The sequence below is a fragment of the Solanum tuberosum genome, unplaced genomic scaffold, assembly GCF_000226075.1.
Source record: "Solanum tuberosum cultivar DM 1-3 516 R44 unplaced genomic scaffold, SolTub_3.0 scf00052, whole genome shotgun sequence".
NCBI classification, from domain to species: Eukaryota; Viridiplantae; Streptophyta; class Magnoliopsida; order Solanales; family Solanaceae; genus Solanum; species Solanum tuberosum.
Genome location: NW_006238977.1, coordinates 989657 through 1013743, shown reverse-complemented (window position 1 = coordinate 1013743; position 24087 = coordinate 989657). Strand labels below are relative to the sequence as shown.

At 37.6% G+C, this 24087-nt stretch overlaps 1 protein-coding gene across 1 annotated transcript; it reads right to left on the bottom strand.

Moving 5' to 3' along the window:
- Positions 1–2826: 2826 nt before the first annotated feature.
- LOC102592763 (uncharacterized) lies at positions 2827–23530 on the bottom strand. The gene is made up of 7 exons (XM_006343975.2): positions 23269–23530; positions 23123–23152; positions 12543–12632; positions 4483–4609; positions 3977–4259; positions 3827–3881; positions 2827–3236 (listed from the first exon to the last, which is right to left on the bottom strand). Exons 1-7 carry the CDS (start codon positions 23377–23379, stop codon positions 3159–3161), a joined length of 774 nt encoding a protein of 257 aa, XP_006344037.1. The 5' UTR covers positions 23380–23530; the 3' UTR covers positions 2827–3158.
- Between the last annotated feature and the right edge of the window lie 557 nt (positions 23531–24087).

Genomic DNA, 24087 nt, shown 5'->3' with positions numbered 1-24087 from the left:
AATCTCTCTACTTCCTTTTTCGACTGAGAAATGTTGATTAGTTTTTTCATTTCGTGTTATATTTGCCAATTTCCCTTTAATTTTCAGTTTTTCAGTGATTTCATTGTCGGGTTGAATAGTATTTCATTTTTTGTGGTTCTACATCAGTACATAAAAAATAAAGACTTGAAAGCATCATTAAAGCTTGGTTCGAATTTTTGTGATTTCTTGTTTGTTATTTTGTCTCGATTGAGTTTTGTTGGAAAGGAAGTTGAATATCAATTTTGGAGGTGTCTCGAGATGATTTGAGATTGATGATGACTCCATTTGTGTATTCCCACTGATCCCTTGTCCCGTCTCGGTAATTCTTCCCTTTAGTAATATTGTAATGGGTGGAAGTTTTTATTATTGTGTTCAACTATCCAGAATCATTTTACGTGGAAGCTCGCCTTAATGTTTTCATGTCATTAATCTTTTCCTTGTGTTTTTCTTTTCTGAAAGTAATGTGGTTTGTAAGAAACTTCACGACAATATAGAGTAATTTTCTTCTTTTAATTTGTGGGTTTGAACAGTTCCAAAAGACTTGTTTCATTTTCTTGTCTCTCTCCCTGTATTTTTGTTGTTTCAAAGCTTTGATACTTAAAATTTCTATGTGATTACAGGAAGGATTCAAGGTTTAAGAACAAGATTTTGGGGGAAAAAAAGGTTTACATTTGATGTGTTTGGAGGTTTAAGAATATATAATTTGTCTAAACTCTCTTCAATCATTTCTGTTAAATTGGTTTCTCTTGTAATATTAGTACCTCTTTAAATTGGATTCTCTTGTAATAGTCAAAACCTTTTTTATTTTCTACGCACTCAAATGACATCACAATTTAATTGTTAATGTTTGATCTTCTGCAATTCTTATCGAGTTGAGTGTATTCTGAGGAGTAATGTAAGAATGGGTGTTCATTGCATGTCAGTAATCGTATATTTTAAGGGGTCGTATGCTAGAGAGTATTAAAAGAAATAACGCATATATTAGATGTGTATTAGTGGTACTTTGTGAGTTGAATAGCAAACATTACTTGTGTTTATTATTTGACAATTGGATTCATGGATCCAACAAATTTGTTTTTAAAAATAAAGGAAAAAATAATATTAAAAATCTGAATTTTTCCTAATTAGAATGCATGATAAAATGTGAAAAGATCTCAACACGGCAAAGTCTTTGCTTTCATTATAATTTTAATTAGAGTTCTTGCATATTAGGATTATTCACAGTGAATAGATTATTGATTTTACTTTTGAAGAAGGAATCATGTCACTTAAAATTTCAAAAATATCCTAGTCTGTGTAAAACTTGTTTATAATTGAGATTTTAATTGAGAAAATGTTAAACCGGTTCCTTACGTGCCTAAGAAGCCGAGATAATGTGAAATTACATGTTAATTAATCATGATTACGTGTAAAAGGCTTATTTACAAAGATATATTACAAAACTATTAATTTGACATGAATATTAAATGTGGATACATTTTTTTTTGTTGTTGTAGAAAATGTTTGTATTTTAAAATTAAATTGGCATCCTAGATGTTAGGACTTCAATTAAGAGCTTATGATGAAAGCTGAGAGTTTGCAATTGCAGCAACTAAAAGTTCCAATTTAACCGATTTTGATAGAATGACATTGATATAAATATCTTTTCACATTTTAATTTCCTTTTATTGTGCATTATAATTAGGAAAAATGTAGATTTTAATATTACTATTTTCTACTTTACTTTAAAAACAAATTTGTGAGACCGATGTATCCACTTGTCAAATAATAAACTAAACTCATATAAGTTATATTGATTATGTAACTCACAAAATAAAATTTCTCATTACCTTGAGCCATTATCTGTGCCTTTTGTCATTCTTTTATTCTTGAAAAATATTAAAGGGAAAAAGATCAAATATGCCCCTAAACTATTCGAAAAGGTTTAGATATACCCTCCGTTTAAAGTTTGGCTCACTCATGCCCTCGCCGTCCAGTTTTTCGTCTAGATATGCCCTTATGGGTGTTAGTTGGCCAACTAGAATTGCCATGTCATTTTTACATTACCACGTGACATTTATATTAAAGGGAAAAAGGGTCAAATATGCCCCTAAACTATTCGAAAAGGTCTAGATATACCCCCGTTTAAAGTTTGGCTCACTCGTGCCTTCGCCGTTCAACTTTTTGCCCTTATGGGCGTTAGTTGATACGTTGGAAATATCCAGCTCATTTTCCCTTTATTTAAATGCCAAATGAAATTGTCACGTCACTTTAAATTACCACGTGGCATTTTTATGAAAATGGAAAGGGATCAATTATGCCCCTAAAATATTCGGAATCCCTAAAATATTCAGACCCATATCCGAATTAGGAAAATGAGCTGGATATTTCCAACGTATAAACTAACGCCCATAAGGGCAAAAAGTTGAACGGCGAAGGCACGAGTGAGCCAAACTTTAAACGGAGTATATCTAGACCTTTTCGAATAGTTTAGGGGCATATTTGACCCTTTTTCCTTTAATATAAATGTCACGTTGGTAATGTAAAAATGACGTGGCAATTCCAGCTGGCCAACTAACACCCATAAGGGCATATTTAGACGAAAAGTTGGACGGCGAGGGCATGAGTGAGCCAAACTTTAAACGGAGGGTATATCTAAACCTTTTCGAATAGTTTAGGGACATATTTGTCCCTTTTCCCAATATTAAATAAGATATTTTGACAAAATTAATTAATTTTAAAAGTAAAATACTAGAAAGGGTAAAATAGTCAAATTATAAATAAAAAAATCATAGTAAATAAGTTAAGAACGGTTACAAAAAGACAAAATAAAAAAGATAAATGTGCTATTATAAATCACAAAGGAAGTTAGTGTTACCAATTTAAACCTAGAGAATGTCTCTAAAATTATCCCAAATAAGGGACAAAGCCAACCAAAATATATCAGGGTAACAAAATAACTCTCCTACAAACACTTGGTGAATGCTTCCAAATAATCTAATTTGACATAGCTTCCTATTTGTGTAAGTACCATTTCAAATACAATTAAAGGGCCTCTTTTATTGATGATATAGGTTAGTATATCTCATGTCCTCTTGGAGACTCAGTAATTGAGTAATCATCATCCAATAATCTAGGATGTGTCACTATCTGCTCCATTATTGACTTAATCCCAGTTTATCACACAAACATTGATATGCTGCACTGCAGGCCTTGAACTTCTCTTCTGCAACAACCTGTCAATGAATCAAATCTTGTTATCTAATATAGCTGGATTACAGAGAAACAGACAAAGATAAGCTTGGATACTATAAACTAATCTGAATTTCATGAGAAAAGTGAGGCAATAATAAGCTCTGAGCAGAAGCTAACAGATATGGAATATTGACTTGGAATAGAATGTTTGATTCCTTTTCTTTTGTCTCATCTGTATAGTATGTGTGAATTGATATCTGATGCATGGACTTGATAGTGTATGCAAATGTCTGTATAATCCAAGGGAAAATATATTAACCAGCACTAGGAGCTCAGCTAATCAGTCAGATGAAAGAAGCTAATTCTAAGACCTAATGAATGAAGCATGATAACAGACCAAGAGACACAAGACAGATTCTTCCAAGCCAGTCCCTCAAAATGCTAAAGGAGCAAATCAATCATAGGTGTGAACTCATGGGAGCTAAGCATATGATTGAACATATTTCGTGTATGAAAAAGGGAAAACACGTGTTGTATGCGCTTTAAGAAAAAGCCGCGTGGAGTACAATGGATGCAGGTGGAAAAGGGAAAACGCCAAATCAAAAATGTAATAGTAATGAAATAGATATACCTTAGATGAGCCTTGGTGGCGATCAGGATGCCATTTCAGTGCACACACACGATATCTGCAAATGTAAAGCATGTGCAATCAGTGATATAGACATTACTTTTGCCAATCAGAAGGTAATTTTTTCTAGCTGGCAATTCATTAAACACCCACGCATTCTTAATATCTTCCAGATTCAAAGGGCCAAATGCATTCAATCCAAGAGTCAGACGCTCTGAACTCAAATCTGACTCTAAATTCTCAGAGTCTGTTGACTCATCATAGTCCGAGTACTGATGCCGCCAATTCCACTGACGGCTGTTAGAGTAGTTTGATGAGTTCCTCCATTGTGGTTCTTCATTAATAAATGACCAGTGGTAGTATCTGTTTCCACCAAATGTAGAACGGAAAAAGGTCTCTATCTCGATATCCTCCTCCTCCAAGAATTGGAACACTCCTGAAAATGAGTTGATGAAAATCAGCTATTGCTCAATACTCAAAAGGCACAGGCTGATAGCTAAATGGCCTGGTTTGTCCAACGACATACGCAAAGAGAGAATTAGGCTCTTTACATGACACTTTGGAGCTAAAAATGGTTGTATTTTACAAGATCAAACTCCAACAAAGGTGAAGTTCTCTAGAAATTATATACTGCATTATGTTGCAAAAGGTGCACTTACTGTGTTGATTTTGTCCCTTGTTCTTTGATCTTCCCCCTTTGTGTCCACTAGCCCTGAAATCTCGTCTAAACCATGAACTGTCTCGGCTTGAAGATGGGTCATATTCATCACAGTCATGCTGCCAGCTCTGAAATGCTGAAAAACAATGTTATAGTGGAAGTTTCTTTAAAGCTAAGAATTATATAGGATTGGACTACTCTGTAGGCTTCAAAGTCCAGAATTGAAATTAGGGAAAGGGGTTAAAAATATGGCCCTCTACTTCTGTCTATCAGCTAAATTTGTCCCTAGTTATACTATAGGGCCAAATATGCCCGTTGTTACCAAAATATACAAAAATGCCCCTATTTTGGATGGAATCCCCAAAATCAAACAAAAATACCCGACTTCCCCCAAAATAATCCACTCCTCTTTTTTAATCCGACTCGACCCACTAAACTAAATAACCCATATCAAATTATACCCCAATTATATTAATCTCTAAAAATTTTCTTCCGATAAAACTGAAAAGGGAGTGAAGATGAAAAATAACACACACGATCCCATAAGCTAGTGATGGACCTCGAAGAAGCTGAAGAATCACATCTCAAACACCATTGTTCTTTTTTTGGAAAACAACAGAGGGTAAGGTTATAGTGGATTTCGTTGTTTGTTTCTTTTTGAGAATTATAGTGGATTTCGTTGTTTATGAGTTCCACATACAGGAATGTAATGAAGACTGGCTACACTGCATAATTCAGGCTAAAAGCACATCAATATAGGAAGTTCGGGCAATGAAATTTCGGTATCCCACAATACCCAAGGTGGAAATAGCAATCTTTGTTCTTGTGCATTGCCAAGACCTCCACCACAAACCCCTAATGTAGCACAGAAGGATTTTTATCAAATGAGAGGGAGGATAGATTTCCAGGAGAAGAAAAACTTGAGCAGTAAGGAGTATCAAAAATGAACTCCCGTATTAAGGGATGCAACATTTATCTCTTCCAGCTTTTTGCTACATCCAGAACACGCTCTACATGGAAGCAAAAAGAGTGACTATAAACAATTAAGGTTTCAACCATAAACTGATCATCAAGGTAGAGTTTATCAATTTAACAGTTGAGCAAGTTGATGACACACAGATTTATTACTCTTTGATTATGTTATGGAGTCATAATCCATGTTGAAGAGGTATTTTAAACAGCATGAGTATCAACAATCTTCAATAACAGCATGAGTATCAACAATCTTCAATTAGACTGCAGCATTATATATACAATTTATTTTAGTTCTTTCAGAGGGGAATGAATGTGAGGAACACCGGGTATTTTTTCTTAATTCGATATGGGTTATTTAGTTTAGTGGGTTGGGTCGGGTTAAAAAGGGTAGTGGGTTATTTAAGGGAAATCGGGTATGTTTGTTTGATTTGGGGATTCCATCCAAAATAGGGGCAGTTTTGCATACTTTGTATTGGCAGGGACATATTTGGCCCTATAGTATAACTAGGGACAAACTTTTTGAAAAAAGGTTAACTTTATATTCACACCAAAAAATTCATCATCCAAAAAAATGATGAATTGGAAATTTACATGCCACATCAGATGGGTATTCTTAACAAGTTTCCTATAAAATCTACTAAATCTACTATCTCCCCTATCAGAAGAAAGTGTAACTAGGGACAAACTTTTTGAAAAAAGGTTAACTTTATATTCACACCAAAAAATTCATCATCCAAAAAATGATGAATTGGAAATTTACATGCCACATCAGATGGGTATTCTTAACAAGTTTCCTATAAAATCTACTAAATCTACTATCTCCCCTATCAGAAGAAAGTGTAACTAGGGACAAACTTAGCTAATAGACAAAAGTAGAGCGGCATTTTGACCCTTTTGCCTTTGAATTAAGTAATTGTGTCAACATAATTCTTTAGTAAAACATCCCTTATAAAGTCACAGTCTAGTGATTCAGGCTTCGAAAACTGAATGCAATGTAAGCAGCTACTTGATAAGGCCAAAAATTTCCAAGCTTTTAAACTCAAAACTCTCTTTCTAGGAAAGGGAATAATGTTGTTAGTAACACGAGAAGAAAGTGTAACTGGAAAAGAGGAACCTCCATTGCAAAAAGTACTAAAATTTATTCAATGTTAGCAATAACAATGAATGGAAATAAGTCAACAATAACATTTTTCAATTCCATATCAAGCAAATCGCAGAATTGGCCCTCAAAAGTCGTCTTGCACTTTACATGTTCAAATAAAAGACCTCGGCTTATTCATTAATGATATACCCATTACCCATGGAGCAGCACAACAGTCTTTCCCAACTACTTTTTTTTTTTTGATGAAGTAAATGTTCCATTGAAGGCATCAAGAAGATGCAAATTAGTTACAAAAGTAGAAGCAAAAACAGTTGGTTTGCTGGCTCAAGTACAATTATGCTAAAACTAAGGAGCCAACAAAATTTGAAAAACTATCCAGGGAATCTACATAGGACAAATTAACCCAACTGTACAGACACATAAGGCATTCCGCTTTGAGAGAATGTAAAGGAGTTGATAGACCTTCAAAACATCTTCTGTTCCTTTCCCTCCAAATACTCCAAAAAATTGCTGCAGGTATCATCTTCCAAGTCTGTTTGATGGTGCTGTCAACTTTCCAGCAACACCAACTCTCATAAGCTTCTTTGATACTATGTGGCATGACCCAACTGAGTCCAAAAAAAGAGTAAAACATGTTCCACAATTTTGCTGTAACAGTACAATGCAGAAAAAGGTGCCTATTGCTCTCTGCTGCTTTCTGACATAAGTAGCATCCATTCACAATGATGCGTTTCCTTTTATAGAGGTTGTCTTGAGTTAGGCATGCTTCATATAGTGCAGTCCAGCAAAAACAGACGATCTTGGGCGGTAGCTTGATTTTCCAAATTAATTTCCATGGCCAGTGGTCAGTGACTGCATTAAATGCTCTTGACTGCTTGTAGGCTGCACTCACTGTGTAATTCCCGTCTCCTGTAGTACCCCATTTGAACTGATCTGTTGCCTGAGTGTTGAGAGAGAAACTCTGTAGAGTCTGTAGTAGTTTGATCAGGTCATTAAACTCCCAATCCTGCATATTCCTTCTAAACATAATGCTCCAGGTTGTTCCATCTCTATTTTGAGAAATTGTTGAGTCTGGATCCCTGGCTAAGTTGAAAAGACTTGGATAATCATCCATCAGAACTGTGTTGCGAAGCCATTTGTCTTTCCAAAATCTGATATGAAGTCCATTCCCCACTGTGAAGTGCTTATGCTGAGAAAATTTCTCCCATAGCTTGCATATGTGTTTCCAGACTCCGACCCCATAAGGTGCTTTTGAAAGACTGGTGCACCAATGACTCTGTATCCCATGCTTTGCACTGACCACATCCTTCCATAAAACATGTTCCTCCTGTGTGTATCTCCATAACCATTTCATAAGTAGACACTTATTATGCAGCGCCAAATCCTTGATCCCTAACCCCCCCTGTAGTTTAGGAAGAAGGACTTTTGGCCATTCCACCAGATGATACTTGTGCTTCTCACTATTCCCTTCCCATAGAAAATCTCTCCTGATCTTGTCAAGTTGTTCCAACACTTTGCCAGGAATAGGAAAAAGTTGCATATAGTATGTGGGAATACTATCAAGTACACTGTTGATCAGTGTAAGTCTGCCCCCTGTCGATAGGTACTGCATCTTCCAGGAGGCAAGTTTTTTCTCAAACTTCTCAATAACTCGTCCCCATATAGCTGTTGACTTATACTTTGCACCCAATGGCAACCCCAAATAGGTTGCCGGGAATTCACCCACACTACATCCCAAGATACCTGCTAATTCTTCCAAGTTTAGCACCTCATTAACAGGATAGATCACACTTTTTAGCATATTGATGTGCAAACCTGAGAGGGCTTCAAAAATCAAAAGGGTTAGATTCAAATAGAGAACTTGACTCCTGTTTGCCTCACAAAATATCAGAGTGTCATCTGCATAAAGCAGATGAGAGATGTTTGTAGTGATCATGCTCCCCACATCAAAACCATTCAGCCATTGCAATTGCTTGGCTTTATCTAACATTCTGCTTAAACCCTCCATTGCAAGTATGAAGAGAAAAGGAGAAAGTGGATCTCCCTGCCTCAAACCTCTTTGTGGGGAGAAAAACCCAACTGGACTTCTGTTGATGAGAATTGAGTATTTTACTGTAGAAATGTTGAAATTGATCCAATTGATCCATCTTTCACCGAACCCCATTTGCCTAAGGATGGAAAGAAGATATGACCAATTCAACTGATCAAAGGCCTTCTCTATATCCAACTTGCATAAGATGCCCGCCCCTCCGTTTTTTATTTTCCAATCAAGAACCTCATTTGCAATCAGTGAGGCATCAGTGATTTGCCTATCTTTAAGAAAAGCATTCTGGTGTTTAGAGACTAGCTTTCCCATAACTGTCTTTAACCTTTCTGCCAGGACTTTAGCTATGATCTTGTAGACACTCCCAATTAAACTAATTGGCCTATAATCTTTGAGTTCTATTGCTCCTTTTTTCTTGGGAATGAGAGCTATGAAGGAGGCATTGCATGATCTAACCATCCAACAATGTTGATGGTAATGGTTCATAGCTGCCAGTATGTCAACTTTGATGAAGTCCCATGATTTCTGATAAAATGCCATTGTGTACCCATCTGGCCCTGGTGCCTTGTCGGGAGCGCAAGACTGAATAGCTGCCAATACTTCCTCTTCTTGAAAAGTTGCTTCCAGATTAAACTTTTCCTCAACTGAGATGGATGGAATGCCCTCAAAGTTGGCTGAAGGCCTCTACTCTCAGCTGCTTGCTCAAAAGCTGCCAGCTCATCTAGAGCTCTGGTTTTCCTGGTCTCTACCTTGCCAAATTCTTCTCTGTTCCAGTTTGTTATATCCCTCTTCAACCTTTTCAGTTTCTGAAGTAGTACAAAGTCCGCCCTGCCCACTATATTGTAGCTCTGCCACCAATATTCTAGCTTCTCTAGAAACCCTTCTGATTGAAGCCACATGTTTTCAAACTTGAAGTATGAAGGGCTAACATCCCAGTCTCCGCATTCAAGTAGAATAGGTTTGTGATCAGAGATTACTTTTGGGAGAGCTGATTGTTTTACATCCTTGAATGAGTCACTCCACTCGGTGGAGATGAGAAATCTATCAATTCTAGATGCTTGCACAAAATTATCACCCCTAGACCATGTAAATTGAGCCCCTTGTAATGGCAAATCAATCAGGTTAAGGTCCTGAATGGTGTCTGAGAAGGATCTCATGGCACTAGTCCTTCTCAAGCAATTTAATTTCTCGCTTTCAAATCTGCACACATTGAAATCACCCCCTAATACCCAATGTCCATCCCATAACCCCCGAACTCCAGCAATTTCGTGCCACATCTCTTCCCTTTCCGAATCTGTGTGAGGTCCATAGATACCTGTAAAACACCATCTGAACTCCTCTTGAATGCTCTCTAGCATACAAGATATGGAATAAGAGCCTTGGAGAGTGTCTGTTTTGACCCACTGCCTCTTGTCCCAAATTATTATTATTCCACCCCTAGTACCACTTGCTTCTAAAGTTGCCCAGTCAGCCCACCTATTACCCCATATTTGTTGTATCCATGTAGTAGACCAATTCTCTACTTTTGTTTCTTGCAAACACAAAACATCGACTTTCCATTTTTGAATGAGAGATTTGATGGTGCTCCTCTTGCTACTCTCATTTACCCCCCTTACGTTCCAGCTTAGGATTTTTAGTTTCATCCAGAACCGGAGTTGTATTTCCTACCCCCAGTTCCATTGTTGTGTTGCCCCTTTTTGTCATAATTGATCCCACATATCAATCTTTTTATCTCCCCTTCTCCTTTGGCCTTCTTCTCTTTTCCAGGTTGTTGCTTGGGTTCTTGTTGTTGGATTTGGAACTGCCTCCTTTGCTCCATCCTTAGAATAATATCTAGAAGTTCATGTTCGAACCCAGTTGCGTTGACCCCGAAAGCTTTGCATGCCTTGACCATTTTAATTCTAGTCCACTTTGAAGTCTCAATTAGATTGGGCTTTTGAATTAACTGAGCTTCAGACCCACCTTCGTACCATGTTAAAGGGAGAGCTTCGCTGATCGAAATAGAGGAAAATTCCGAGTCTGATTGATTTGCGTGAGCCAAATCCAGTTTCAGAGTTGGATTGCGAAGAAGTAGAGGTTTCCTTCCATGAGAGTCTGCTTCGTCGTCTGCTTCTGATGGGCAGTTTTCACTGTTTTGACATGATTCTGTAATCAATGGAGCACTGACCATCGAACTTTGATGATGATCTTTTTCTGAAACCAACGACGGTATAGATAGGGCATTGAATCTGTTGTAATATGGGTTTGGCTTGTGGCCCACCACTTTCCAGATGGTCTTTTCTTTTAAAAGCTTTGACTCCTTTTGGGCTTTTTTAATTGGGCCTTTTTTGTAATAGGTTTTGTCTAAACCTTTATATCCTGATGGCCCAGCTGTAGAGTTAAAGTCAGCCCTTTTTCTTATTCCATTGATATTAGGGTTTGGCCCCACTATTTGATTAGCTGGCAAATTTGAATCAACTGTCAAGGGCACGTGCTGTGCCAGAGGTCTGACCACTGTGTTGACTTCTGCTTTCCTTGAAAACCCCGCCTCTTCTTCACCGACCTTCCTTTTTCCTTTCCGGTCAGCTTCTTCACCGGCGTCCCATATTTTTGTGTGAGCATCAGGAATCACCCAAATTTCATAGCTTAAATCAGCAACTTTTAACTCCAATTTACATGGTAGGTTTCTGTTTTTGTCCTTGATACAGATTCTCGCCCAAAGTAAATTGGATCTTTTCTTTGTGTCTTCATCAATATCAACATAACCACCACATAGTTCGCCGATCTTTTGGAATGAACTTTTAGACCAAGCATGTAATGGGATTCCGAAGGCTTTGATCCATCGATCTCCCAATGGTAGCACCTTCGTGTCCAGATCAACTAGTGGAGACCACCAGTCCAACGATAGTCTCCGGCCATTCCAAAACCAATCGCCCGCCTTGACTCTGGCTGCTTCTTGCCGTGATGGCATTTCAAAGAGAAAAAGGTTGTGTGAAATCGGAGAAACCTTTAAGCCTGCTGTCATCTTCCACCTTTTGCAGAACCACTTCTGAATGGTATCATAATGTGGGTTATTGTGAAAGGAATCATTGAATCTACCGACCAAGCATTTGTCGAGAAAATTGCGATTATCTGATGCAGTTGCTGGTATTGCCTGGTTGGGTCTGCTAGACTCTATTGTTGGCCACTTCTCCATCTTGGAGACTTCACAAAAGGATCTTGCTTGAGAGTTAGGGCTCCATCTCTCTGATTGCATAGGAGGTCTCCATAAAAATCTCAAGATTTTATTCGCGATGTCTTCCCATCCTCCATTGTCTACGATCTCTGGTATAATGACAGATGATTTCTTATCTCCCAACCATGCTTCAATTCTAACAAATCTGCCATAACTGTTAAAGTTCTGGTAGACCCTGAAAATATAAGCTTCGATTTTCCTTCCCCACCTTCTGCATAGCTTCCCTTCACCCTTGGAAGCTTCCTTCATGGCTCCACACACCCACATCTAGTCATGCAAAATAAGTCAATGGATGAGATGATAATATTTTCTGTTTTGAAACATAGGTCCTCGGCAGGCGGGAACAAAAAAGAGAAAGAAGCATTTCATACTGACCATTTGAAAAGTAACCCAAGGGTAAACATGATCTGGCCTATGTTAAGAGCCAAATGCCTATAAGTCCAGCCCAAGCCATTGTCAAACTTATCACAGCTTCATTGTAGAGAACCATCTGAAACTGCCGAACTCAGTAACTAATCTATATCTTTCCTTTTTTCCCCTCCAAATAGACCTTCCATAGACACTCACAAAGCACATGCAAGAATATATTTTAGCATATAAAAAGTTCCACTGACCATTCTATAAGTTAGAAAAATTAGAAAGAAAAAAAAAACATTTATATCACTAGAAGCATTTTAAAGGACCGTGAATTCAGCAATAAATAATCTATTTTGGCTCATGAATGACCTGGAAAAACTGTTCAGCAAATCCATTCACACTCTCAAACAGTGCCTGCCTTGAGTTAAGCTTCCTATATCTTCTGGAGAAGAATGATTTCTGCAACAATAGATGGCAATCAATATAACAATTCACCTAAAACATCATAAAATGAAGCATATCTCTGTAACTAAAATAGAATGCTGGCCGAGTAGGATTTTGTATGCTTATCAGAAACGCGACTTGTACTTGTCTTAGAAGACAAAAAAATTGAAAAAGAAATTGTAAGAAACTTGTTTTAGAAGACAAATTATTGAGTATTGGGATGAAACTGATCCAGATGAAACAGAATGGATATTGAAATTCGTGTAACACAGCAAACTAGTTTGGGACCAAGACTATTTTTATTGTATCAGAACCAATAACTTTTGCTAACACTCCCATATAGCAATATATAAATTTAACCACACTGCAATTATGGGAAGATTCAGTCTGACCTCATAAAATCTATAGACTAAAACTAGGGGTGTTCACGGTTTGGTTAAAAACCGTAAACCGATCCAAACCAAAAATCAAACCAAAATGATTAAATAAACTATTTTTTACTTGGTTTTGGCTTTGTTTAAATTTATGCTTCAAGAAACCGATAATATTTACTTTGGTTTTATTAAAAAAACAAAGCAAAGAAAAAATCAGACCAACCAATAAATTATATAAACAATTTTTATAATTATATATGTACTCCTTCCATTTTAATTTGTTTGTCTTACTTTCCTTTTTAGTCCGTTTCATAAAGGTCCCTTCCATTTTTTGACACCTCTTTAATTTCAGTTTTTTTTTTTTAAAGAAGGTTGTTGTTTTCTATTCCAAAAAATCAGAACCTGCCATAACATGTAACAGGTTCCTAATTACAATTGTGAAGAGTAGAAGGAAGATCTTCAATCCTAAAGCAAAATTTACAAGGAACCTAAAACACCTGTAACTGATTCTAAATATTCTACGTACTCCTATTTACACCAAAAAAGAAACAAAACTAAGCAGTTCATCTTAATCTTCTAGATGGAATTACTCTTGGCTTGGAAGCATCTGAGATTTCTTTCTTTCCACACAGACCACCAAATGCAAGCCGGAATGATTTTCCATCTCTCTTTATGCCCCGTAATGCTTGCATAACTGCTCCATATCCTCAAAGTCTGGGTAACTCTCCTAGGCATAACCCAGTTCATGCCCTTCAGGTTGATGAAGGCATTCCACAAAATGTTGGTTGTCCTACAGTGAAGGAAAAGATGGGTGATAGTCTTTACTTCTTCACCACATAGGAAGCACCTAGAACTCAGTTGAATATTTCTCTTCATAGGGTTTTCCTGGGTCAAAACTGTCTTCTTAGCAAGAAACCAAGTAAAACAAGACACTTCATAGGGGATTTTAGTTTTCCATATCAGCTTCCATGGCCACCCATTCCTCTGACTGTTACAAGGATTAAACTTCTTGTAGGTTCTTTTGACACTAAAATTGTCTTAATTTGTGATCCTGCCATCCCAAATTAATATGTGCATCAGTAGTTCCTTTGAACTACCACAAGACATTGTAAAACTCCACCAACCTGTGGATCTCCTAAAACTCAAATTCCACCCTTGGTTTGACCATTCTCTGCCACAGTGGCCCTTTGCTGCTGGCTTAGGGTGAAAATATTCGGGAACAAAGCTTTTAAAGATCCTTGTTATAGCCATATATCTTCCCAAAAAGAGGTCTTCCGACTATTACCCAATTTAATACTACAGTTTCCTCTGAACTTTGGCCAAAAGGTTTCTGATGGCTCTCCAAAGGCTTGATTCATAAGTGCTAGTGACCATTTCAGTTATCCAGTGATCCTCCATTTCACATTTGGCCTGTATTACTTCTTCCCACAGTGCTTGCTCAGTGGAGGCAAATCTCCACAGCCACTTCATCATAAGACATTGGTTCTAGATTTTTAAATTCCTTAGCCCCATACCCCTGCCTGTTTACTCTTAATAAGAGTATCCCACTTGACCAAGTGGAATTTCCTGGATTCACTATTTCCTTCCCACATGAAATTTCTTCTCAAAGCATCTACTCTATAAATGACACCATCAGGAATAGGGAAAAGAGACATCATATAGGTAGGCATAGAGTCCAAAACACTATTGATGAGTGTTAATTTTTTACCTAAAGAAAGGTAATGGCTCTTCCGATTCACCAACCTTTCTTCACATTTTTCAATCACCCCATTCAAGATGCCTGTGGATTTGCTTTTGCCTCCCAAAGGCATCCCCTTAATTTCAATTTTCCACATGACATGAAATCAAAGATTGAAATTTTGGTACATTCTACATATCTTTAGTTTGAGACTACAAAATTCAAAAATCTTTTTTTTTTTTTTAAGACGAGGGAAACCCGCAGCCGCTACCCTTTGGGTGCACACAGGGTAAAACCCCCGCTCCTATGCAATAGCTCGCACACCAAATAGGAGAGGTAACCCACACTAGGCAAGCCCGGTGCGACGAGCTCGACCCAGAAGGCAAACTCCTTGCTTTCGCTGGTGCTTTCTTAACTTCGTGACAAGACAAAACCAAACAAACAAATTGAAACAAAGGGAGTACAATATATTAATTTTTATAAATAACTTTAAATACTTAGCATAGTTTTTCATGAAAATTTATTTATCTCTAATAGGCTAATGAACTTTACACCTTAAGCTCATTCCTTAACAAAGTCGTGAATCCAAACTTATCTATTCAAAGAAACAACAATGAGATTTGCCTCTATATCTCTATATATTTCTTATCAACTTTATTCACTTGATTAAAGCTAATAGATCTTAAGATATTTTCTCCATAATCCAAGAAAATTATAGCTACCACAATAAAACGTTAATAACGGATTATAGGTGGAAGGGATGAAAAATTCTTTTTTAATTGTAGGAAAAAAATGAAAGAGTGAAATATCATTGTGTTTCTTACACCCCCGAACCAAACCAATGAATATGAATTATATTTGGTTTTGGTTTTAATAATTAAAAAACCGACTAAATTGGTTTGATTTTGGTTTTAACCAAAAACTAACCCAAACCGGATCATGAACATCCTTAACTTACATAAGCAAACATCATTCAACACCAAAAAAATCTTTCTAGCTTCTACACACCCAGAAAAACTGCATCATATAGGCTGAAACTCTGCGATTCCAACAGAATGAGCCCATGTTGCACAGTTTAATCACAAGATGAGCACAATTTTTTTGACAGTGAGTAACATGAACAGATCTGCGTTTGACATCCAGAAACACACTATCATTTTCAATCTGAGTTCCAATCAACTCAAAGCCTATATTCCCATTAAGACAGCAGCCTAAAGATTTATTAGACTTTGGTAAACCCCACCCTGAAACTAATTTATTAGACTTAGGTAAACCCCACCCTGAAAACTATGTTACCTAAAGCCAAGAGTCAACGCAAGCAGCAGGGAAGAGTATTATTGCCATCCTCTTTAGTCTAGTACAAAAGAAAGTTTTATGTCATGTAGCTGATTTTTAGGTTTTGTGTACTAGGATGATTGCGAAAGCTACTTAGTAGCAAAACATCATGTAGACAGAACACTGCTAAGAAGACCTTTACTATGCATTTTGACATTGGGACAAAATGATCTGTCGCTTCACCTTGCTTCTCACTTATAGCGGGCGCTTCAGCGCTTTTAACAACACTAATCTGAGATAAGGTAGGAGTTGCCTCCGTGGTGACGAGATGAGGGAAGCGAGACTGAGATGGTTTGGACACGTGAAGAGATGCAGAGATGCCCCAACAGAAGGTGTGAAAAGTTGACTTTGGTAGGTATGAAGAGAGGTAGAGGTAGTTGAAGAAATTTTGGGGAGATGTGATTAGACAAGATAAGACAAACTTGCAGCTCATCGAGGACATGACCCTAAATAGAAAGATTTGGAGGTCGTGTATTAGGGTAGTGTTAGAATAGGAATAGGTATATGAATAGTATATAATATCCAAAGAGAACACAACGTTATCTCTCTCTTTCTCTCTCTTCTCTCTCTCTCTCCGCTCCATGATGGAGGGGAGAACTCCTCTCCGGTGATCCTTTGATCATCGGAATCTTCCCTTCTTCTTCTCCTCTTTCTCTCTCTTCTCTTTTCTTTCTCTCTGCTCCAAGATGGAGGGGAGAACTTTTTTTACTGCTGGTGAGAAATCTTTTGAATTTATAGACATCAGTGAAGATCGGGTAAGATGGTTTAAGCTATGCGAACGCAGCAGGAGGTTCGTTGGAAGAATTCGAATCGATGAAAACAATTTAAGGTGGGTGTGTGGAGCCATGAAGGAAGCTTCCAAGGGTGAAGGGAAGCTATGCAGAAGGTGGGGAAGGAAAATCGAAGCTTATATTTTCAGGGTCTACCAGAACTTTAACAGTTATGGCAGATTTGTTAGAATTGAAGCATGGTTGGGAGATAAGAAATCATCTGTCATTATACCAGAGATCGTAGACAATGGAGGATGGGAAGACATCGCGAATAAAATCTTGAGATTTTTATGGAGACCTCCTATGCAATCAGAGAGATGGAGCCCTAACTCTCAAGCAAGATCCTTTTGTGAAGTCTCCAAGATGGAGAAGTGGCCGACAATAGAGTCTAGCAGACCCAACCAGGCAATACCAGCAACTGCATCAGATAATCGCAATTTTCTCGACAAATGCTTGGTCGGTAGATTCAATGATTCCTTTCACAATAACCCACATTATGATACCATTCAGAAGTGGTTCTGCAAAAGGTGGAAGATGACAGCAGGCTTAAAGGTTTCTCCGATTTCACACAACCTTTTTCTCTTTGAAATGCCATCACGGCAAGAAGCAGCCAGAGTCAAGGCGGGCGATTGGTTTTGGAATGGCCGGAGACTATCGTTGGACTGGTGGTCTCCACTAGTTGATCTGGACACGAAGGTGCTACCATTGGGAGATCGATGGATCAAAGCCTTCGGAATCCCATTACATGCTTGGTCTAAAAGTTCATTCCAAAAGATCGGCGAACTATGTGGTGGTTATGTTGATATTGATGAAGACACAAAGAAAAGATCCAATTTACTTTGGGCGAGAATCTGTATCAAGGACAAAAACAGAAACCTACCATGTAAATTGGAGTTAAAAGTTGCTGATTTAAGCTATGAAATTTGGGTGATTCCTGATGCTCACACAAAAATATGGGACGCCGGTGAAGAAGCTGACCGGAAAGGAAAAAGGAAGGTCGGTGAAGAAGAGGCGGGGTTTTCAAGGAAAGCAGAAGTCAACACAGTGGTCAGACCTCTGGCACAGCACGTGCCCTTGACAGTTGATTCAAATTTGCCAGCTAATCAAATAGTGGGGCCAAACCCTAATATCAATGGAATAAGAAAAAGGGCTGACTTTAACTCTAAAGCTGGGCTATCAGGAAATAAAGGTAAGGCTTTTTTCAAAAGAGGCCCAAATCAGGATAAAAGAAATAATAAGAGGAAAAATACTTGGACACCCAGGGCCCAGGATCCTTGTATTTTTAACTCACGATGTTCTCCTGCTCGGGAGTTTCTAGACCCGATTACCTTTGAACTACAAGCCTTATAACGACAGCGAGTGGTGTTCGATAATGAGGACTTTGACTGCCATAGCAACTGTGAAGCGGATGACGAAGGAGACGAGGGGAGTACTTATTCTTTATCTTTGCATGACTTTCAAGATCAATCTCTTGAAATTCCAAAGCAAATTACATGTCTAATTGATGCTGCTACCGACTCAGATCAGTCATCCATCTCCCGTAATAATGATCATCTTCTTCTTCCTTGGCATGGTGAAGGTATCCCTGGTCAGCAGGTTATACATACTCCTTCAGTCATCTCTACTTCTAAATGGACAAAGTTAGTCATGGTTAAGGCTTGCAAAGCTTTCGGCGTCAATGCTATCGGATTTGAGCATGAATTACTGGGCATGATTCTCAGAATGGATCAACGAAGACAAGATCAGGCTAAACAGAGGGTTTCATCATCAGAAGGTGACTCGAAGATGAAGAAGAAAAAAGGGGCAACTGAATTAAAAAGGTTATCTTCGGGTTTAATTCAAGATGTTGAACCAATCAAGGTGAGGGGTAGGAGTCACAAAGCACAATCCAGATGAGAACAAAAATTCTCAGTTGGAATGTCAGGGGTCTGAATGACAGTAGGAAGCGGAGTACCATTAAGTCTCTATTAATGAAGTGGAAGGCTGACATAGTTTGTCTTCAAGAAACTAAAATTGAGGATTGGTCACAACAACTAGTCAATTCTCTTTGGGGGAATAGATGGGCCAGCTGGGCAGAATTACAAGCAAACGGTACCAGAGGGGGAATCATAATTTTGTGGGATAAAAGGTTCTGGAAAAGTGTCAACATTGAACCAGGAACCTACTCAGTCTCTGTAATTTTAGAGAGTATCCAGGAACAATTCAGATGGTGCTATACAGGATTGTATGGACCACATACAAACAGCGAAAAGGAGGATCTTTGGTATGAACTAGCCTCGATTAGGGGCACTTGGGATGGTCAATGGGTGTTGGGAGGAGATTTCAATGTGTGCAGATTTGACTACGAAAAATTCAACTGTCATAGAAGGACTAGAGCTATGGAGAACTTCTCAGAAACCATACTAGATTTAGGACTCATGGATTTACCTCTGCGAGGAGCGCAATATACATGGTCAAGAGGAACTGGGCTTTTGCAGGCATCGAGAATTGATAGATTCTTGATCTCATCAGAGTGGAATGACAGTTTTAAGACAATAAAGCAAGTGGCCCTTCCTAGAGTAATATCTGACCACAAACCTTTGATGCTTGAATGTGGGGAATGGGACTCTAGCTCATCCTACTTCAAGTTTGAAACATGTGGTTACAGGCTGAGGGGTTCCTTGATTCAGTTAAAAACTGGTGGAGTAGCTATGAAGTAGAGGGCAATCCTGATTTCGTTCTAGTACAAAAGTTGAAATATCTAAAAAAGGATATCTCTACTTGGAATAAGGAGGTATTTGGGAAGTTGGAAGAACAAAGAAGCCAGGCTTTGAATGACCTCACTAATCTAGAACAATCTTCTGAAGGCAGAATCCTTTCCGAGGCTGAAAATGCTCAAATGATTAACTTGCAGACACATTTAGAACAATTAGCAAAGATTGAGGAGGTTTCATGGAGACAAAAGTCAAGATGTTTATTGCTTAAGGATGGGGACAGGAACACTAAGTACTTTCAGAGCGTGGCTAATGCTAATAGAAGGTACAATTGTATTGATAAGCTAAAAATAGCGGAGCATGTAATTGAGGATAAAAGAGAGATCAAGGAGGAAATTTTGAGCTACTATCAGCATCTGTATACAGAAAATGAACCATGGAGACCATCGGCTAGATTTGAGAATTTAGCTAGAATCTCTGAAGCAGAAAGTACTTGGCTGGAAAGGGAGTTTGAAGAGGAAGAGATCTTCTCAGTTATTAAAAGTTGTGCTCCTGATAAGGCTCCGGGGCCGGATGGTTTTACCATGGCATTTTTCCAACATGCCTGGGAGATTATCAAGTACGAGATCATCAAAGCTTTGAGACACTACCACCAACACTGCCACATGGTCAAATCTGTAAATGCCACTTTCATATCCTTGATTCCTAAAAAGAAAGGGGCAATTGAGCTCAGAGATTATAGACCAATCAGCCTTATTAGCAGCATTTACAAGATAACATCAAAGCTTCTGGCAAACAGGCTCAAAACAGTGATTGGAAAATTGGTTTCTGGAAGCCAAAATGCATTTGTTCGAGGAAGGCAAATATCAGATGCAGCCCTCATTGCTAATGAAGCTCTAGATTGGAAAATAAAGAGTGGAGAACCAGGGTTGCTAGTGAAGCTAGACATTGAGAAAGCTTTTGACAAAGTAAGCTGGTCATACTTACTTACTCTCCTGAGGCAAATGGGGTTTGGTGAAAGATGGATGAAATTCAGTATCACAACAGTCAAGTATTCTATCTTGGTGAATAGATCACCTGTGGGTTTCTTCCCTCCCCAAAGAGGGATTAGACAGGGTGATCCTATTTCACCATTCTTATTCATCTTGGCAATGGAAGGCCTCAGCAAAATGATTCAGAAAGCAAGTTCTTTGCATTGGATTGAGCCATTTAAGATAGGAAGAGATCCGACATCTCAAGCTAATGTATCGCATCTGCTCTATGCAGATGATACATTGATTTTCTGTGGTGCTGAAAGATCACAAGTGATGCAGCTTAATCTAACTTTGTTTATTTTTGAAGCTATTTCAGGTTTACACATGAATATGCAAAAGAGCACTATCTACCCAGTTAATGAAGTTTTAAATCTGGAGGAGCTGGCTGATATCATGGGCTGCAACATTGGCTCATTTCCTTCCACTTATTTGGGTCTTCCTTTGGGTGCTCAGCATAAATCCACTGAAATTTGGACAGGGGTTATTGGAAAGTTTGAGAAGAGGTTGGCAACATGGCAAATGCAATACCTCTCCTTTGGTGGTAGAGTAACACTTATCAATAGTGTTCTAGACAGTTTACCTACTTATTGTATGGCCTTGCTCCCAATGCCAAGTGAGGTTATAGAACAGATTGACAAGATAAGAAGGGACTTCCTCTGGAAAGGCAACAGGGAGAAACACAAATTTCATCTCATCAAATGGGAGAAGGTCACACAACCAAAATACCAAGGAGGTCTTGGCATTAAGAACCTTGCAACCCACAACAATAGTATGATGATGAAGTGGCTTTGGAGATACTACTTGGAAGACGCAGGGCTCTGGAAAGAGGTCATCATAGCTAAGCATGGAAGGCTGAATCAATGGTGCTCAAATATTACCACACTTCCTTACGGAGTGGGACTGTGGAAGAGTATTAGGATGTTGTGGGATACATTTGATCAGAACGCTTACTTTGAATTAGGCAATGGTGTACTCCTAAAATTTTGGACTGACAAATGGCTTGGAAATACCACTCTTCAGGAGGATTTCCCAGATCTGTTTAGAATTGCTCAAGATCCCAATTCTGTTATTGCTGCTAATAGAGAAGGGATCAATTGGGATCTGAGATTTAGAAGGAATATGCACGATTGGGAAGTGAATGATCTGGTAGACCTTCTTGCTAGACTACAACACTGTCACATAATCTTCAGGCAGCTGATAAGCTCAAATAGGGACACCAGAAAGGAGTTTATACTGTCAAGGAAGGGTATCAACAGTTGTGCTCTAGAAACTCCGTGATAGCTAACTGGCCATGGAAACTCATTTGGAGGACCAAGCTACCACCTAAGGTAGTTTTTTTTACCTGGATAGCTCTATATGAGGCATGTCTCACCCAAGACAACATAAAGAAAAGAAAAATCCAATTCCCAAACAGATGCTATATGTGCAAAAAAAGAGGCTGAAACCCCAGACACCTTCTTCTTCATTGTGAGGTGGCCTCAGAATTATGGAGCATGTTTTTTTGTCTCTCTGGCATTTGGACCACACCCCTCACTGTTAAGAATGAATATGAGAGTTGGAGTCTATGGAAAGTTGACAAAGCCATCAAGAAGATCTGGATTATGATACCTGCTTGTATTTTTTGGTGTATTTGGTTAGAGAGGAACAAGAGATGTTTTGATGGAGAGTCAACTGCTTTAGGCATTTTGAAGACTAGGTGCACTGAAAATTTGTTTAGTTGGACCAACTTGTATCCTGCTGTTAATGCAGAACAACTTCAGGATTTTACTAACTCATTAGCTCTGGTTAGATAGTTTGTATAGTTAGCCAGAGATTTTTTTGTAAGCTCAAATGCCATATCTTGTAAATTTTGCATCTTCCTGATGCTGTTATTAATACCACTTATCTTATAAAAAAAAAAATATTATCCTATTTGGTAAAGGATTGTATTGTAGTGTTTATAAATAGGGTCCTTGTATTTGCTTACACACTTGATTTTTGATATGCGCTAGTTGAGTTGAAGCTATATGGGAAACAACCTCTATATATTCACAAGGCAGGGGTAGGGTTGTGTACACACTACCCTCCCCAAACCGCACTTGCAAGATTACACGGAGTATGTTGTTGTTTTACAATGAGAAGAAAAGACAAATAAAATAATTTATTGTAAATTACTAATAGTTCAACAGTTCCAAGGTTAAACATGAATCAGAGATGGCTCCAAAATTCAGATACACAAAATGCTCAAGTAACCATCCATGCTAACCGCAGAATGTTAAACTACTCAAGAATCTGTGTGATGCATGAAACACTAACAAGTTAAAACAGAAAGTAAGCATTCTGGATTTTTTTTTTTTTTTTACAGTATATTTCTAAGTTTTTACCAATTTGTTTAAAAATACACAAGCTTTTGCTAGTTTATCATGGGGATTTTGCTGAATTCCATGTCAAGAAGAAATAAAACTTAAACAGCTTAAAAAAAAAAAAAAAAAAAAAACTTCAAACAACTCATTAACCTAACCAAACCAAAGGGAGATAGCTATTATGCAAGGTTAAATGTAATTCCACTAGTCATAATCTGAAGGAAAACACAAATTTTAGGGTAAATAAAAAATGTGATTGAAGCAACATAGCGTATTTACCCTTGATGAGCCTTTATTGGCACTTTTTCCCTGCACAACAAGAAAAAGGAGCAAACTTGATGAAAATATAGAATAGAAATGAAAATTGGCTTGTTGTTTACAAAATACAAACTTGTTGCACATAGAATAGAGAGAGAGACTCTTACAGAATCCCAATGAGTGCGTCTTCTGCGTTCCAAGATTGGGGAAGAATGAAAAAGAGAGGCCCTTATGTGAATAGGGTTCACCTGAGAGCTGATTAACGCCGCCCTATTCATTGCCGGAGATTCATGTAAACAACAAACGAACAAACAAACCTCACAAATTCAATTTCATATGAAAATGTTGTGCTCTTTCCTTGCTTTAACATGTGGGCTCACCTGCTAGTTTTTAGGGCTTGTCACACCACTTTGCAATCCTACGTTTTCAATGATTTTTATTGTAAAAAAATTTTCAACCTATCATAAATCGAATTGAAAAAATTGTTATTGGGTTATTTTTAATAGAAATTTTTTCAAAATATTAATATTTTGACATTTAATAGGACTACTTAGTTACACTTTTAATATTTATTTAAAATATCAATATTTTAGTTTGTTATGTATTTGATTTTATGTATTTCTTATTTGTTTTGATTTTGCAAGAATACAATTATGGGAAAAATTTCAAAATGTCAATATTTAGTTTGTTATGTATTTGATTTTATGTATTTTTTATTTGTTTGATTTGCAAGAATACAATTATGGGAAAAATTTCAAAATGTCAATATTTTGACATTCAATAGGACTCCTTAGCTACACTTTCAATATTTATTTAAAATGTCAATATTTAGTTTGTTATGTATTTGATTTATGTATTTCTTATTTGTTTGATTTGCAAGAATACAATTACTCTATTTAACAACAAAAAGGAAAAAATCAGGGAAGATAATATTTTTAAAAAATGAGCATATCACTTAAAATTCTCATCAATTACAATTTCAAAGA